The sequence below is a fragment of the Scatophagus argus genome, chromosome 20 (genome assembly GCF_020382885.2).
Source record: "Scatophagus argus isolate fScaArg1 chromosome 20, fScaArg1.pri, whole genome shotgun sequence".
In the NCBI taxonomy this organism is placed as follows: domain Eukaryota; kingdom Metazoa; phylum Chordata; class Actinopteri; family Scatophagidae; genus Scatophagus; species Scatophagus argus.
Genome location: NC_058512.1, coordinates 3,327,122 through 3,343,572, shown reverse-complemented (window position 1 = coordinate 3,343,572; position 16,451 = coordinate 3,327,122). Strand labels below are relative to the sequence as shown.

At 42.6% G+C, this 16,451-nt stretch overlaps 2 protein-coding genes across 3 annotated transcripts in view; one reads left to right on the top strand and one right to left on the bottom strand.

Annotated features, from left to right (window-relative positions):
• map1b (microtubule-associated protein 1B) overlaps positions 1–16,451 on the top strand; it is a 29,227-nt gene that overhangs the window by 801 nt on the left and 11,975 nt on the right. Inside the window, exons 1-2 of one of the 2 annotated variants that reach the window (XM_046374672.1) lie at positions 10,915–11,572; positions 13,410–13,511. In XM_046374672.1, coding sequence (XP_046230628.1) covers positions 11,389–11,572; positions 13,410–13,511 — 286 coding nt within the window. In that variant the 5' untranslated portion in view covers positions 10,915–11,388. Of the gene's footprint in view, positions 1–10,914; positions 11,573–13,409; positions 13,512–16,451 lie in introns of those variants that run through there. The other variant, XM_046374673.1, reaches the window with a different exon arrangement.
• Positions 2,996–4,699, bottom strand: LOC124052090 (piggyBac transposable element-derived protein 4-like). The gene has a single exon (XM_046376001.1). The coding sequence runs from the start codon at positions 4,697–4,699 to the stop codon at positions 2,996–2,998; it is 1,704 nt and encodes a 567-aa protein (XP_046231957.1).

The following is a 16,451-nucleotide window of genomic DNA, read 5'->3' as shown; positions in this document are numbered from 1 at the left end:
TTTCCCAGTATCAGACCCTTAAATGATACTTTTTTTTTTTTTTTTTAGAAGCAGCAGCATCTCATTGTTTAACTGCTGTCATTTAGATTTTTATAATTTGTGTTGCAAGTGGCATCTAAATACCAGACATATTAATGTTGATAATGATGTTTGACCTGTTGTCTCTATAGCTGTTGCAAATGTTTGCTGTGTTAAAATGACACCATCACTGTCGCCCTTTACTGTCTGAAGCTTTACTCTCAGGGTTGGCTGCTTGGTCTGAGATGTAGGCTGGTGTCACTTCCTGGAAAGTGTTGCTTAAAGGAATTTTTTTAAACAAATTAAATCTGGGAAATCTGACTCAATTTCTCATTTATTCTATTCTTTATGGCTTGTGAGAATAAGTTCCTAGGAGTAGCTGCTGCTGCCTTTTCAAGTACAGCTGTTGCCATGTTGTATTGATTTTTGACCTGTGAACACCACCAACACCACCACGTGGCACAATCCAACACCAGTCGGGGCAGGACGGGAGTCCGGACTCTCCGTGCACACACTGCATAGGGTGTTTGTGCCTGCAGTTTAAGCATGCTGCATATTAGCAGAGAGCAGGGGTCAGTTTTGGTGTTTCCTCTCTTAGCCAATAGCTTCTAAGGAAGCTCTGCCCTCAGGTGCTAAGGAGGGAGACCTAGTCCATGTGGAGCCAAATAAATCCCAAAAGAAGGGAAAACAAACCCCCCAAAAACACAGTTTGTGTGTGTGTACGTGTGTGTGTGTATGTATATGTTCAGTGTGGCAAGAGCTTTGGATGAAGATCAGTCAGGGAGCTGGTGGAAAACATGCAGTTAGGGAGTCAGATAAGAAGCCATTGAGCCCGAGTTTCCTCTGTGGTGATCAGCACGTTTTAACATTTTGTTCTGAGTACAGGATGGACTGGCCTGATAAAAAATGAAGCCTTTGCACAGACGACCAGTCGGTATATTTTCTGTTTCTGCTTCTTTGGTCCAGCATCGGATGAGAGAACTGTGTGACATGGTCTCTGTGTTTTGCTTTGGTTTGCTTACAGTACAGTACATCACTTAGCAGAGTTGGCTCCAGCGCACTGAGATGTCGGGAAGGGTGCTGCCATGTGTGATGTTGTGCTGCGAGGGCCAAGTATTTCCACTGAACTGGTGTCAGTGGATTTGCCCACTGTTGTCTTAATGCAGTCGTTGAAATGGAAACAGTTGGCACATAAAGCAGAGTGCACGTGTCAGGCGCCCTTCATCGGTTCCCTGACTGCAGTTTGAACAATCGGCACTAAATAAATATGATGCACTCGACTCTTGAAGTTAGGTTCACCTTAAAGAAGTTGGGCAACATCTAAGGAAAAATATGGGGCTGAAAATGGATGAAAAATAGATTAAAAGGTGCTAAATAATAAAGTGATTTGATTAAAATAGTGGTGATATGATGAAACTAGGGCTGTTTTTCTTTTTCCCTCATCTTATATTCATCATTCTCCTTTCACAAGCTGAAATTATATTCAATTTTATCATTTCAAGGAAAATGGCTTCAAAGATGGAATTTAGCCAAAATAACTGAAATTATGTAAATGCTTGTAAATTAATTGCAATAATGAAACTAAAAAATATATTTTTATATAATAAATTGGACATTTTATTTGAAAGTGTTGCTCTGATTATCAGCTGGGTTGTTACTGTCTGCCATCCATCATCAACAAAACGCAACTAAACTTTATCAGCAGGCAGTTTTTGTTGCCTCATTTGACAACCGTTTTTACCCCCTTCACTTTTTATTTCACATGTATTTTCATCAGTTAATCCTGCAGCCAAAGTGAACGCTTCATCCTGCTACTCTGTGGATTTGTAAAATAATCTGCTCAATTTAAAAAAAAAAAAAAAAATCTAGATTAAACATTTTTTTTTAAAACTCTCATCATCCAAACTTTAAACTCCAAATAATAAAACTTTTCTAAATTGTCCTCTCTAAAAATGTCAAAGTGATTTTCACGAAGACACACAGCTGAGCAGGATGCAGCTGTTTCCTCTCCTCCTGCAGGGGTGATGTTATTTCTTCCTGTTGTGGCACCACAGCTCCACTATGTGGCTGCTGAAATTCAGATAATAAGCATGCTGACTTTGCAGTTAAGACTCCCTCAAATTGCTCCTGTGGAAAAAGAGCTGACACACACGTGGCTGATACTGAACGGCAAGTTTGTGTCAGCGCAACAACAAGACCTCACAGATTGTACGTCTCCACGCCTTCTGTCCAAAACCTCCTGTCGGCGTGTGAATCTCAAGTTTGAGCAGTTGAAGTGAGAATCAGGGAGGAAGCGCATGTGATTGTGGCTTCATCGGGGTGAAGGTGAAGTCTGTGGCTCTTGTGGGCGGACATGAAATGTTCTCCTCTGCATCTGTCACCATCACCAGGTGAAGAATGTTCATTTAACAACTTTAATTTCAACCGTTTCGAGTGTCGGCTCCAGCTAGGAATTAATAGAATAAAGCACTGTAAAATAAAGTATGTAAAGGAAGTACATACTTCAACATTGCTGCCATCTGCCTCCAAATCATCGTAAAACTGTATTATGGAAAATCAATTTCTTCCATAAACCTTACTTGTATCGTCTGTTTTTGACTACTTTTGATTTTACCTTTTATATTTCGCCTTAAAGATGATTTACTTTGCGTTGTTTGGTGTCATTTTTCAGCACAACGACTTTACTGATTTTTTTTTTTTTTCCATTTTAACATAGTGTATTAACACACTGGAACTAAAATCACCCAAAAAATAGAAGACCCAAGTGGGAAAAAGTTTGATTTATTTCTTTTTTTTACTGTGAAAACCACAAACATGTTTAACAAACCATTTTTATCACTTGGAAATGCAAGTTTATAAATTGTAAGTTTCAAAAAAGTATGTACAAATTTAGCAACTAATGCAGTTAATGTCTCAGGTGTTTCTTTGTGCACCTACTTACAACACAATCAGGTGCCACAATAAAATGCACCACAAATTATTTGTGCCACTCCAAAAAACAGTTCCTGTCCACCACAAGACAAAGGGGCACATCACAGGCCTGACATTTCCAGGGTGTGTCACATCTCCTGCTGTCCACCTGGAGGCAGCGTTTACACTTTAGCCTTCCTTGGGTGGCTTTTTGGCCAACATCTGCTCCTGTGACAATGGCCACAGGGATGTGGTCAGCTCTCCTGCTCTGGGGAACACCCTGCTTGTCCATGCAACAAAGCTCACGCACCAGCTCCACCATGAAGTCTTTGTGTGCCATGGGCCGCACCTTCTTGACACTGCTAATCTCACGGTGCAAGATGAAGGCATTTGTTGCTGCTATGTCCAGGAAGTGCAGCAATATGGTCTTGTACCACTGACCAGTTTTTCTGTGGGTGTAGAAATGCTGGATGTGCTGGTCTGACAGGTCGACACCACCCATATTCTTATTGTAGGCCATGACTGGTGTAGGACAGGGAATGTTTCTCACAGCCCAGCGTCCATCTCCATTCTTCGTCATTCTTTGCACTGTCTGTCCTGAAAATGCAGGATGGATGGTGGAGCACACAGACACCTCCTGAGAGTCCATCCACTTCACAAACACAAGTGGGCCCTCTCTGATCCATCTCACAGATCCGTTTCCACTTTTTTTGGTGAGAGCATTTGCCCTCCCTCTGGGGCATCCTTTTCTGCTCTCCCTGTAGGTGCCACATGCTCCAAACTTCATGCTGGCCAGGTCCATGAACAGTCTGGGACTTGTGTAAAAATTGTCCATGTAAATGTGGTACCCAGTGCCAAGATAGGATGGCCGAATAAGGTTCATGACAACATCGTAGGACATCCCATGCTCACTTGCAGCCATAGACTTGCATGTGCATATGTTGAACCTGATGGTGTAGCCACTGTTTGACTCGGCCAATACAAAAAGTTTCATCCACCATTTAGTGGGCTTGTCTTTCATATACTGTGCAATACCAGTTTTTGCCTTCGTTGCCACCATCCTTTCATCCACAGCCAGCTCCCTCCTCGGGTGGTAATAAGCCTGGCAGGCATCGAGAATGTCATCATAAAGAGGCCTGACTCTAAACAGTTTGTCATGGCCTGGTGTTCCCGTCTTCCTGTCGTTTTCCACATCCTCCTCAGGATCACTGAGGCGGATGTTCCAAAATATGGAGCGGAACCTGTCCCTGGACATCACTTTGGCTGGAAGAGGCACAGACAAAATGTGATTCTGTCGCCAGTAGTCTTGGAGTCTTGGCAGCGACACCAACGACATGTAGATCAGCAGACCAAAAAAGCTGTACAGCTCCTTTATCTCTATGTCAGTCCAGCTGTATTCCTTCCCTAATTCCTTGTTTTTCGCAGCATTTTTGTTGGTGTTACGGCAGATTGTCCTGACTGTGTCGGTGGCAAAAAACAACAGAAAAAGGTCTTTTGGACTTTGGGAGGAAAGTGTCTCTACCTGGACTCCCGGTGTTCTTCGTGGCTGAAACCTGCTTACAGCTGGGGCGGTGTCGGGATCCTCCTCTGTCTTCCAAGGCCCAGAGAGGAGGCACATCGGGGGCTCCTCGTTCTCCCTTTCCTCAGAGGGATCGTCCACTTCGTCGTCAAAGTCCTCACTCTCTGGCTCGGACTCTGACTCCGCGTCTCCCTCTGCGCCTTCCTGCTCGAAGCGCTGCACTGCCTGCTCCACATTCAGTAGTCGCCTCATTGTTTTGACGCACAAAACAAAACAATGACTAAGCAACACACTAAACACACTGCACTACACACTAACTACACACTCCAAACACGCTAAATGTGACAAATATCTACAAAATCTCAGAACTCGCTATGGCTAACGCTATCTCCTGTTCGACGCCATTTTTCCCACTCTAACAACCAAATACCACGTGTTGCCATACACACATTCTGATTGGTTGATGCGGTGCATTTTCTCACCAATAGGAAAGAGGGTGTCATGTTTCCTTACAATGGCCGGTGTTTACTGTGTCTTCTTGCAGAAAACTCGCAGCATATAACAATTATTTTCGCTGGAACCAAGACAATCACTTTTTTATAAATGCAACCAGAATATGATTATTTTAAAAAAAAACCTGCATAATATTAGAATCTGTATTCACATAATTAATCTCGCTAATTAAAGAATTTTACTAAAAATGTGAAACCCAACAACTGAAATTCTAATAGAGATTCTAATTAGAGTCAAACAGTCCTTCCCATCACTGTCACAAGGGGGCGCTGTCAGTCTACATATGGCAAAGCATCTCTTGCACTCTTATCTGCACTATGTTGAACAGCTGCTAATAACAGTACCCTGTACATCCTTTATCAAAAACATTATGGAACGTTTGTAATGAAAGACTTTACAAAACATCCATATTTTTCTGCTGTCATCCCACATTTCACTTCAGCTGTGCGTCACTCTGCAGCACTCTTTAAGTGATGAATTCTCCATGACATCTAGATTTCACTCTGCTCCTTAAATCAGAGCTAATGCCTGGTGGGATCGTTACCAAAAAGCCATTTGCCGCCCCCCCACAGCCAATAATACCTTTCTCTTTTTTCAGGCTCTGCAGGAGATCACTTTGGAAAGTACAGATTAGAGTGTCATGGAGGGAAGCTGTTGCCTCTCATACTCACACCAGAACAGGAATTTTTATACACCGAACTGACAAATTAAAAACATAAAAACTTGAGTTAAAACATCAGTTTTATGAGACGGCTAACAGAGAGTCTGCTGCCACACTAGCATCTCTGTGAGGCTGTGAGCAGTTTCTGAGATAAGTGCTATGCTAATGTCATAATGCTAACACGCTCACAGTGACAGCACTGATGCTTAGCAGGCATTATCTTTGCCACTGTGTTGCTTTAGCGCATTAGCTAATACTTTCTGATCAGCACAAAGTAGGCCAATAACCAAGGCTGATGGGAATGTCATTAGCCTTGCATGTATTTGGTCATTTTAACGATTCTGACCTGAAGATGGCAATAGAAGAAAAGTTCAGAGATCATCAAAGTTAGCCCATTGCATTTGGTGGGGATCGTGAATGAGATTTCAGAGGATCTTAGAGGATTCATCCTCTGGGAAGCATGAATATCTGTACTATGTATTTCACTACAGTCCATCCAGTGGTTGTTGAGATATTTCAGTGTGGACCCAAGCATTGGACAGACTGACAGGCCAACTTTGCCATCTCACACACACACACACACACACACACGCACAGTGACAGCACTAGCCTTGTTAATAATCTGCAGTGAGACGGCTGGTGAGTGGAAATCTAGGCAGCCATGTTCTGTGCTCAGCTGTCGTCCAAAACAGACACAACAGTTCAACTGGTTCACACACACACACACACACACACACACACACACCACTGCTGTGCACAGTGTTAGCTTGTCTCTCTGAGTCGTGTTCCAAAAAACAGGTCAGACCCTCCTGTTTTTTGCACAGATCAGGTTCATCAATAATGGAATCATACTTCTGATATACTGAAAACACTATGTAGCCTATACTGTACTGAATGTCCTAACTGAGCGTGTAAAACTCTGCACAAAACATTGATTAAACTCTTTGCCTCACTTCCCCTCTGCCTCTCTGTTTCTGTCTCGCTCAGTCAATTGCATGTTCACACACACACCCACCCACACACACACACACAATGGGCTGACACATTGGTGTTGTCAGCTCAGCAGGGTGTCGGCTGGCCCAGAGAAACACAGTAGAGCCACCAGGCAGGGCTGGGCAAGATTATTATTATTATTTTTTTTGCCCTCGTGTCGGCTTCAAGATTTATTTTTTTCCTTGTTACGTAACTGCAGCATCTACTCCTCAGTTTTTCTTCTCTTTTGGAGCAATAAAAACTCATTTATGTGCATTACTTTTTGTTTTTAACAGACTAGCTAAAGAGAGGATCATGGATGTGATGGAGGAGTCGGTGTGTTAAGATCCTTTACACCAATATCACACTAGAAATACTTGGTTACAAGTACAAGTTCTCTCCTGCATTTTTAGTAAAGGTACAGAAGTATTTTCAGCAAAATGTATTTAAATATATAAGTTCTCACTAAAATGACCTTTGTCATGATACATTAACATGTAAACTGCATTTTAGTGCTGTGGCTGCTCAAGTAAGAGCTAATTCAACTACTTTACCCAACCAAATCTATGTAGTTTAATCCACGTTTTATCATACTGTATGTTTGTTTTTGAAGTGATGATGTTTAGTGTGTGAAATATTAATCTGCAGTGTAACTAATAGCTGTAGCTGTCAAATAAATGTGGCAGAGTAGAACTAACTGTAAGTACGGCAGCATAAAATTGTAATTGATCTGAGCCCTGCCTTAATTTCCATCACCTGAATAACAAATTGATGTTTAGGCGGTTTAACCACTCGTGCACTGCGTGTCGGACCTTCTCAAGGCGAACAGCTTTACATGTCGCACACGTGGCGCCTGCTTGCTGCGTCACTGCTGGGTGTTGGTGTCATTCATGCTGGCACCCACATGACTTAGTGGGACAAAATGACTTTAATTACTCCTCTGCTTTTCCTGCTAATGGGGTGATTTATGGCCATTACAGTATAAGGTGTATGACTGAAATGATTATATTTAATAGATTAATGAATATAAATATGAATACCTGTTATGCACATATGCACAAACAATGGAAGCCATCTGCACAGGAGGAGCCAGCAAGATGTTTCAGGCAGAAACTGTGTCTGTCTCTGTCGGTCTCTCTCGAGCAGCACCATGGCAATCAGGTCTTAATTGTGGCCCCATGCCAAACCAGGGCAGATGGCTGTCTCCATGCCAACAAATCATGAAAATAAACCCTGTCATGTCAGACGTTATTATGTTGCTTTAAAAGTATGTAAAATTGTCTTTTAATGCATTTGATTTGCAGATATCTTGTGCTTGTACATCAGGTACACAATGTGTATTTTGATGCAGTATTGTGTAATAAGAACTTTGAATTTCATTTGAACACTACAGGAAAATAAAGGGTTAAATAATGGTGAGACAAACAGAAAGCAAGAAAATACGGCAGAATAAGTAGAGCGAAGTTAGAACAAACGTTTTGGGGAGAAAAATAAAACCATGAGGGAAAAATTTTTAATTAAAACCAGTTCAAAAAATTGTTATAGGCTTTCCAGGTTTTCTTTTTTTTTTAAGTGGCTTTGCTGTTTCTCTTCACTTCATTCAGTCCAATGCAAAGATTGATTGTAACTGTTTACGTAGTTCACTTACTTCCACTGATAATGATGACTGATTTATAGTCGGTTCACTCTGGAAATTCCTTAATAAAGACCTTTTTTTGTTGGTTCATGTATTGAACTCTTCTAATTTAGTGGAAATAAAAGAGGACCTTAAACTGACCCCTGGGGGACACCGCCGATTCACATGCTCACATCAAGCGGGATTAGAATGAAACTCTACCCAGTTAAGCACAAGACAGAATTAAAGGAGCAACTCTGACTGCAGTGCCCTCGTATTTCCTTTGCTCACGCTGAAGTACCGCAGTCGGACTGAAAGACGCTGAAACGGAGGTGTGTCACATTACAGGTTGATCGCCAGCTGAACGAGGTGTGGCCAACAGCACTTTGATGTGCGAGTTTTCAAAGCAACAGAGGGAACAAAGAGAGCTGGGACGGAGCAGGTGCATTGTTACATCGGCTGCAAATTTATTTTAATATGATGATTTTCAATCCTAGCTGTCCTTTTCAGAACACTTGGAGGCACACAAATAATCAATGATATTTCAGGCATATAACCCACTTTGGTAAAATCACATTTAATTCACTTTGTCCTAAGTGTTGCGTGTGTGTGTGTGTGTGTGTGTGTGTGTGTGTGTCTTTATTGGGTGTTGTCTTTTGTTTCTGGGCTGAATGAACCTCGCTGGTCTCCTCGCTCACCTGGAGCATTATGCAGCGTACCTCACCACTTTGTTGTTTTCATAAGTGACCCGAGGCATCACAGGATTTGATGTTTTGTAAGACCCTCAAGGGTTAAAGATTTTTTGAATTATTAAAAACCCCCTCCATGTTCATTTTTGATGCCTGCCCGTCCACACACAGACACAAATGCAAAAATATCTCATGCGTCAATCCTTCCCTTGAAAGACACACACATTCATCCCATCCTTGTCTGCGTCTTGGAGACTTTTTGTGGCAGTCTATTGTATTTTTAATGTCTTTTTCCTTCCCAGCAGTGTCTGATGAGTGTTTGATTCGACCTGCCGTGGCCTTGCCCAGCACACCAGGCCTCAAAGGCCCTGAAATATTCACATCCAGGAGCTGCTGAGTGGACTCCTGTTCCTGATAGCCTTTTTGAAAGTCAATAATGCACCTGCAGTGACCCCATCCAGGAGACAGAATCACATCAATGAGGCTTGCCGGAGGGAAATCCAGTCTTTGTGGGTTTGAGTGAATTTGTGTTTGTGTGTCCTTTTGTGTTTGTATCTTTGCGTCCTGCGTCGTCTCCGTCAAATTTGTGACGTTTCTTCTTGCAGCAGTTGGCTGCACTTCAGAAGCAAAGGGCAAAGTTTCAGCTGCTAGTTTAGATTATCCTCCCGGGAAAACTGAGCATCTTTTAATGTTTAAATCGCAGACAGAATAGCCTATTATTCACTGCCAGCTACATTTAACATCCACACAGACGCACAGTTTTTTTCCTTCTAATAAAATATGGCAGACTGGAAGCCTGTGATCTCCGTTCTTTTCATTTGCTATCCATTTGTAGTTTTCCATCTTTAACCGCTCTCTCATTTCATATTTCTTTTAAATGAAAACTTGCCTTTGTTAAACTGGAAGTTTCCACAATCAAAGAGGATTTTTTTTTCAAGTGAATCTCTGAAACGTCGTATTAGTGTGTGTGTGTGTGTGTGGGACTAACCTGTGTGAGATCAAAGATGGACACTGATTGGACGTCATTATCTCTCATGATGATGAAGGTTACTGGTGGCGTTAGAAGCCAGACATTTCATGGATGCACGCGGAATGAATAAAGACACAAACATCTAATGCTCTGGTCCACTTCTGATCATGTATTTACATTTTCTGTATTTTCATCTAAATTAAATTAAATACATATTGGAACAGAAAAATGTCTTATTTCAGGTTTATTTGTATATGGACAAGTATGTATAATAATCTGGTGCCAAACACTAAAGCATTTACAGCCCAATGCTTGTCCCTAAAACAAAGGATTCCAATATCAGCAATAATCCTCAGTCTCGTCAATTAGTGGTAATGTTTTGGAGCCATCCCCATTCGTCTCCTGTCCCCTAAATTATTGTTATTATATTAAAGTGAATTAAGTAAAACTTTATTCATACGCCTAAGGGTTTATAGAGTACAGTATCACCCAGAATTGGACTAAACTGCACCAGAGCTTTCAGTTGTACAGAGAATAAACCTCTGAGATCACATTTACAGGAGCATCACCTCCGGAAGATTTGTCCCCAGAAAACTCCTCCTACCCCCCCTTTTTAAAATAAATGAATAAAAATCAGTCTCAAACAGCAGTGAAGCAGAAACACTGAGCACTTAAAGGAACTGCACTGTCATGAATCAAAAGAAACAATCAGTCTGACCCCCAGTTTGTAATGCAGGCTGTTTAGTACTGAGTTTCGTGGGCCCTGAACAATTCAGTTCAAAGTGCTTTATGCAGGAAACAATTTTAATGCAAAAGTAGTGAGTTGTCATCATCATCATCAGTTTCTGCGTGTAAAACGGATGCAGAAAAGTGTTTTAAAGGGATTATCAGGCATCTCATAACCCTCCTCATCCTCCTCTTAAAGCCTTTCAGGGTCTCACAGCTTTTGTTCAAATCTCTGGGAGAAAGTCAGAAGTATCTGCATGATCATGCAGCATTTCCTCAGCAAAGCCTACTCCAGCACAGACCCCTGAATACCTGGAGAAACCACTCCTTTAAATCAGGTTCTATTTTGCAGGTCTTTAAAGCTTTTTTATTATTATTTGGATTTGGATTTTACTTTGAACTGGCACTGGTTAAAAATAAATAAAACACATCACATCCAACTTGTAGCTGTAAAATGGAGTATTTATTTAATGAGTAACAAGTAACGCGAGTCCAGCACTGATGAATATGTACAACACAAAGCATCAAATCTCGGTGACTTCCGGAGGCGTTTGATTCGTTGCGGATGACATCAGCTGTGGAGTGAGTGTGCGAAAAAACCCCGGCGCCCCCTTCTCTCCCCGGTTACCGAATATGACACAATGTCTGCTGGTATAAAAAGCTAGGGCCACTCCTATCAAGGCTCCACTTGCATGTCTGGAGACCACTCCGATTGCTCTGCAGCGAATAAAGGGAGGAGGCTGCCATACAGGAGATACGACACAGAGAGAGAGAGAGAGAGAGACGGAGGAGAGGATGGCCACCCTGGTACAATCTGCAGATATGGAGACTTTAGGCGGCCAAAGCAACACCGGGACGTCCCCGACCTCCTCCAGCCCCTCGCAGCACTTCAACGACGGCAAGTTTTACCTGCTGGTGGTTATCGCGGAGATCACAACGGAGGATCACCTGAAATGTGCCATTGCGGACATAGAGAAAGGTAAGATGGAGCTTCGTGAGGTGGGTGTAGGCCAGCGAGAGCTGAACTTAACGTCCTCACGGGAACTTCGACAGAGATGCGCAGCTTAGGAGCGCGTCTCATATGTGAACAAGTCATGATGGCTGTTAAGCCTGAGCCAATCACGCATATTAAGGAGTCATTAACGGCATCTGAGCCTTAAATATCGGCTGACTGTTTGAGCTAGAAGTGACTGCTTTCACAAACAGGAATGTTGAACCTCCCTGTAACATCAGCAAAAGATGCGTCCCATCTTTGAACCCACTTTGAAAGCTTTGTCCCCCCTGCTCGCTGTCATAATGTCAGTAGGCCCAGTTGTTGTCATCCGCACACGTGTGCCAGGTCGTCTAATAAAACTCACAGCAATGATTCAGCATTAAATGTGCGTCAATAATGCAACATATCGCATGCCTCTGACTGCAGACAGCGGGGCTGCAGCGGCCTGTCAGGCTTTTGTTTCAGCAGAGCGGAGGGTCCCACGCATCAGTTTGCAGTCGGGAAGAGCCAGCGGGCTTTTCCCGCAGCTTTCTCTCTCTGGTGAAGCTTCGTGTTTTGAGGCTTGGATTTGACGAGTGGATATTCCCGTGGGAACATCTCTCCATCATCATCATCATCATCCCGCATCCAGCTCTCTCATCCCTCGCCGGCTGGTGGGCGTGGCCCGGTCCGCACTGCGGTCCCTACGGAAAGCCAAAAGGAACGATCTTCAAAGTGAGCAGGGCGTTTTAGAAACGCTCCAGCTGCTGTAGTGGCCTGAGAGTATGTTTGTGTGAGGGAGGAGCGAGGAGAGGAGAATGTGGCGCAGTTTCTGTGTGGGTGTGAAGTCAAGTGAGTGTTAAAACACATATAGGCCGAAGGAAAGCTTCTAATGAGGATCCACCACAGTGACGAGCACAGATCAGGTGCATCACAGGCTTTTAGAAATGAGAATAAGTTTTGACTTTTGAGTGGCTCACGCAGGTTCCAATATTAATTAAAAAGATTATCATGTGGGTTCTTGGGAAAGCAGCTTTACTCTTGACCTTGAGAAAGTCGAAACACAAGGTCCTTTTGTCCCTGATCTGGAGCTTTTGGTGCTGCCGCACAGACTTCCTCCTCAGCTGGAGTTCCCTTAGAGCTGCAGTGTAAGGGTGTTTATGTGCAAAAACCATATTCCTACTCCTTCTGTAGCTTAGTGAACAGATAAATAAAACTGCATTTCATCATCTTCTTTACTGTTGCTCAGGTTAATTTGATTTTAAAGTCTTGTGTTTTTATGGCTGCCTTTGTTCTCAGTTTAGGCCTGCTGTTGTGATCCACTTTCAACTAGTAATACTGTGTGTGAAATCTCCCCACTGTTCAGTTTACCTCAAAGAAACAATGTCATAAATTCTCTTTCTTTCAGAGTCCTTTTATTTTTACTCCTACTTCATGTCATCCCTTCAGAGGCCGTCAGTCGGCCTTTACTGTGCACAATTATGATACCACCATGACTCAGCGGAGTGCGTCTGGCCCATGGCGAAACAGAAACAAGGCTATAGATATTTCCTATTATAGATTTCTTTTCTCATGCCAAACCAGTAACAAGTCTATACATGTCGACTCGAAGATTTTCCAATGAACTGTAGGCAAATCATCGATGAATCAGACACGATGGGTGCGACTTTGCACATTTGGTGGACCTGTTGCCAAAGTATCGTAACATCTGCTGTATGCATCGATTAATTTACAGACAACAGAGCCAACGTATGTTTTTCTTCACTCTTGTCCTTCCTTCTCTTCACTCTTTTTTTGTTTTGTTTTCCTGTTGATTTTTTTTTCATCTTTGTTTATCTTGCAGGCATCCGCTCGTGGGACACCAACCTTATTGACTGCAACCTGGACCAGGAACTCAAGCTGTTTGTCTCCAGACACTCAGCTCGTTTCTCTGCAGATGTTCGAGGTAAACTGGAAATGAAAGGCATTTTCACTGCTAATTCCACAGTAGGGCTCTGATTAATATATTAACATGTTTCTGAAATCATATCTTTCTTCAGAATCACTCACTGCACGTTTAAAAGCTGAATTACTTTTGTTTGAAAAATGACGTAAGTAGTAACCACTACGGCTGTCAGAAAAACACAGTGCAGTAATAAAACACTATGAAGTAAGATGGAAATACTCGAGTAAGTGCTATACAATTGTATATCACTGCACTTTTCAGTGGCTTACACTGTCACATCGCAGTCTGCCATAACCTGCAGTACACCAAGCAGAGGGGTTTTATTACTCCAGGATACGCCCTCTCAGCATTTTGTTGCATGGCACTTTTATAGCTGTATGGTTTGCAAGGTGAGGGATGTGCTCCATAAAGATGGAACAGATCCAGCATGGCAGGACATGTGGTCGGTCAGTGGGCAGTATGGCCTTGACAGGCAGCAGAAGTTAAAGCCTCTGCCTGGCTTTGCTCCATATTGGATATGACCAGCAGGGCTTCATACTTCTCGATAGATTGATTGTGCCAACAGCTGCTGCTGCAGACCAAATCAGGTGATCTATTTTAATATTCCTGTATCAAATCTCTTGAAAGGCTTACAGAGGTGAAATACAATAGACTGAGAGGGAGAGAAACATGGTGATTTATCTATGATAAGCACTCCAAAATGCTCCAAATCCCCACTCGCTTTCATCTCACCATGTTTTTACCATTTTTTCCCATCCTCCATTCTTCTCTCATTCTTCCTCCATGTGTGCTGTTGCCTTGCAACCCAGTACTAGATGCACAGTTGATTTGGGAGTAATTAGCAGTGCAGAATCCCCGGTGGCAAGTGTCTGTCCATGAAAATAAAGATGGGAGGGGAACGGAGAGGACCTGCAGAACAGAGAGGGTGAGGGGAAAAGAAAGAGGAAAAGCAAACAAGGGCACAAGGGAGGGAGGAGGGGAATGAGGGGAACACGGGCTACCAGGTTAGGAGGAAAGAATAGAGTGAAGATAGATGTGAGTGGTTAAAAAGCTGCAGCACACACACAGAAATGCAGTATGAATGAAGCCACGACTTTGGGAGTTAATACTGTATAAGCAGTACAACGGAAATAATATTGTTCACTTATATTCTGTGCCTCAGGCTGTTTGCCAAGTCTGTTTCTCAAAACTGAATTAATTTATGAAGCGCTTCCGAGAAAACCACAATATTTAGACATTGACAGTGGTTTTATGTTAAATAAGGACAGCTCTCCTCCATAAAATTATGATTTATTTCTGTCATATACGTGTATCGCTGTGAATGACAAAGTAAACTGCTTCAAAACAATACTTTGACGTGTGGGAAATGCACTTACTGGCTTTCTTCTCCAAGAGTTGGTTAAGAAGCTCAATACATGTTCACTTGTTAGCCAGGGAAGCTGTTTTCAATATTTATGCTAAGCTAAGCTAACCAGCTGCTTGATGTAACCTTATATTAACTGCAAAGATATAAAAGGTTGGTATCAATCTTCTCATCCAGCTCTCGCCAACAAAGCCAGTAAGTGTATTTCCCAAAATGTTGAGCAAATTCTTCAAATCTGAATTTCCACAAAACATCGATCAAACAATAAATACGTTTTTCAGGACAAAGAGAATTCATTAGGAAGGTGAGCTGCTGACTTCATTCAAGCTATAATTTCAACATCCATTGTGGAAAAATCAATGAAATATCTTTAGATGAGTCTTTTATGTTTACTTTTAGAGCTCAGCGCTTACAGGAAAACACAAACAAGCAGGTGGTATCGGGCGGAGGAGGACGAATGTAATTATCTGTCTGCCCGATAGATGACATGCCATCCATCACGCTGCGTTAGTGCACAGGAAGCCTGGACCCCACAGGGAGGAGGACTTGGGAAAAAAGGGGGCAAGACCGGAGACCCCCGGAGTCTGTCTGATTGAAATATGATACTTCTGGTTATAGATTTCCCAGCATTCTGCTTTCGGTGCAGCACTGAAACCTTGAAACATCAGCTGAAGAGTTAAAAGGTTCTCTAAACCGCAAATCCATGCAGCAATCAATACTAATGAAGAATTGTGTTGACTTTCATTAATGACTTTGTCAGAGACAAAGATCATCATTTTCCACAAATACGATCCTGTTGATGTCCATTAAAGATTTGTTCTACGGCAGATTGATGGCACATTGACCGGTCCTGCATCTGTCATGTCACATTACGCTTCATCTTTGTAGCTGGAAGAATAAGGGAGAAATGGAAGTCGTGATTATTTTATAACTATTTCCTTCTGTCCACCAGTTTGTCATTTGTGTTGACAGGCTATGGCCATAAAGAAGCTTAAAACTGAATGTTATTGAGAGGCATCAGCACTACGACACGGGGGATTCTGTGAGTCAGCTGTCTTGACAGCAGCGTCATTACCTCCGTGACAAGTTACTTACACTGCGTCCCTTTTTAATCCAACTGTGCGAGGACACGGTAACAAGTAACATTAAAAACTGTGCTCAGGGGGACCTCATCTTTGCTGCTGATCAATTGTTCTGTTGCGGTAGAAAAGGAAATAGCAGTAAGGAGAAAGATGCTGATACGTAGAGGGCATCCATTTGATGGGGATAAAATTGTGTTCCTCACATGCAAGGTCTTTTCTGATGCAAAAGGAAGGAGGCACTGAATTTCGCTGTTCCACTGGTCTATTTTTGGTATGGTGCCATCCACATTGATGTTCCCCTGTCTGGTTCAGTCTGTGGCAGACAGGCTACGCCAGTCTTGCACTTTCTATTCGGCCAGAAGGAGAATGCTCAGTGATGCATGTCACATTACCTCGCCTCCCGCTGAGGCAGAGACACGCTGGGTGTTAAGGATTTTTGTATCGATCGAGGTAATTGTCAGAACCGATCAAGCTCCGGTGCACAATCTGTCATTT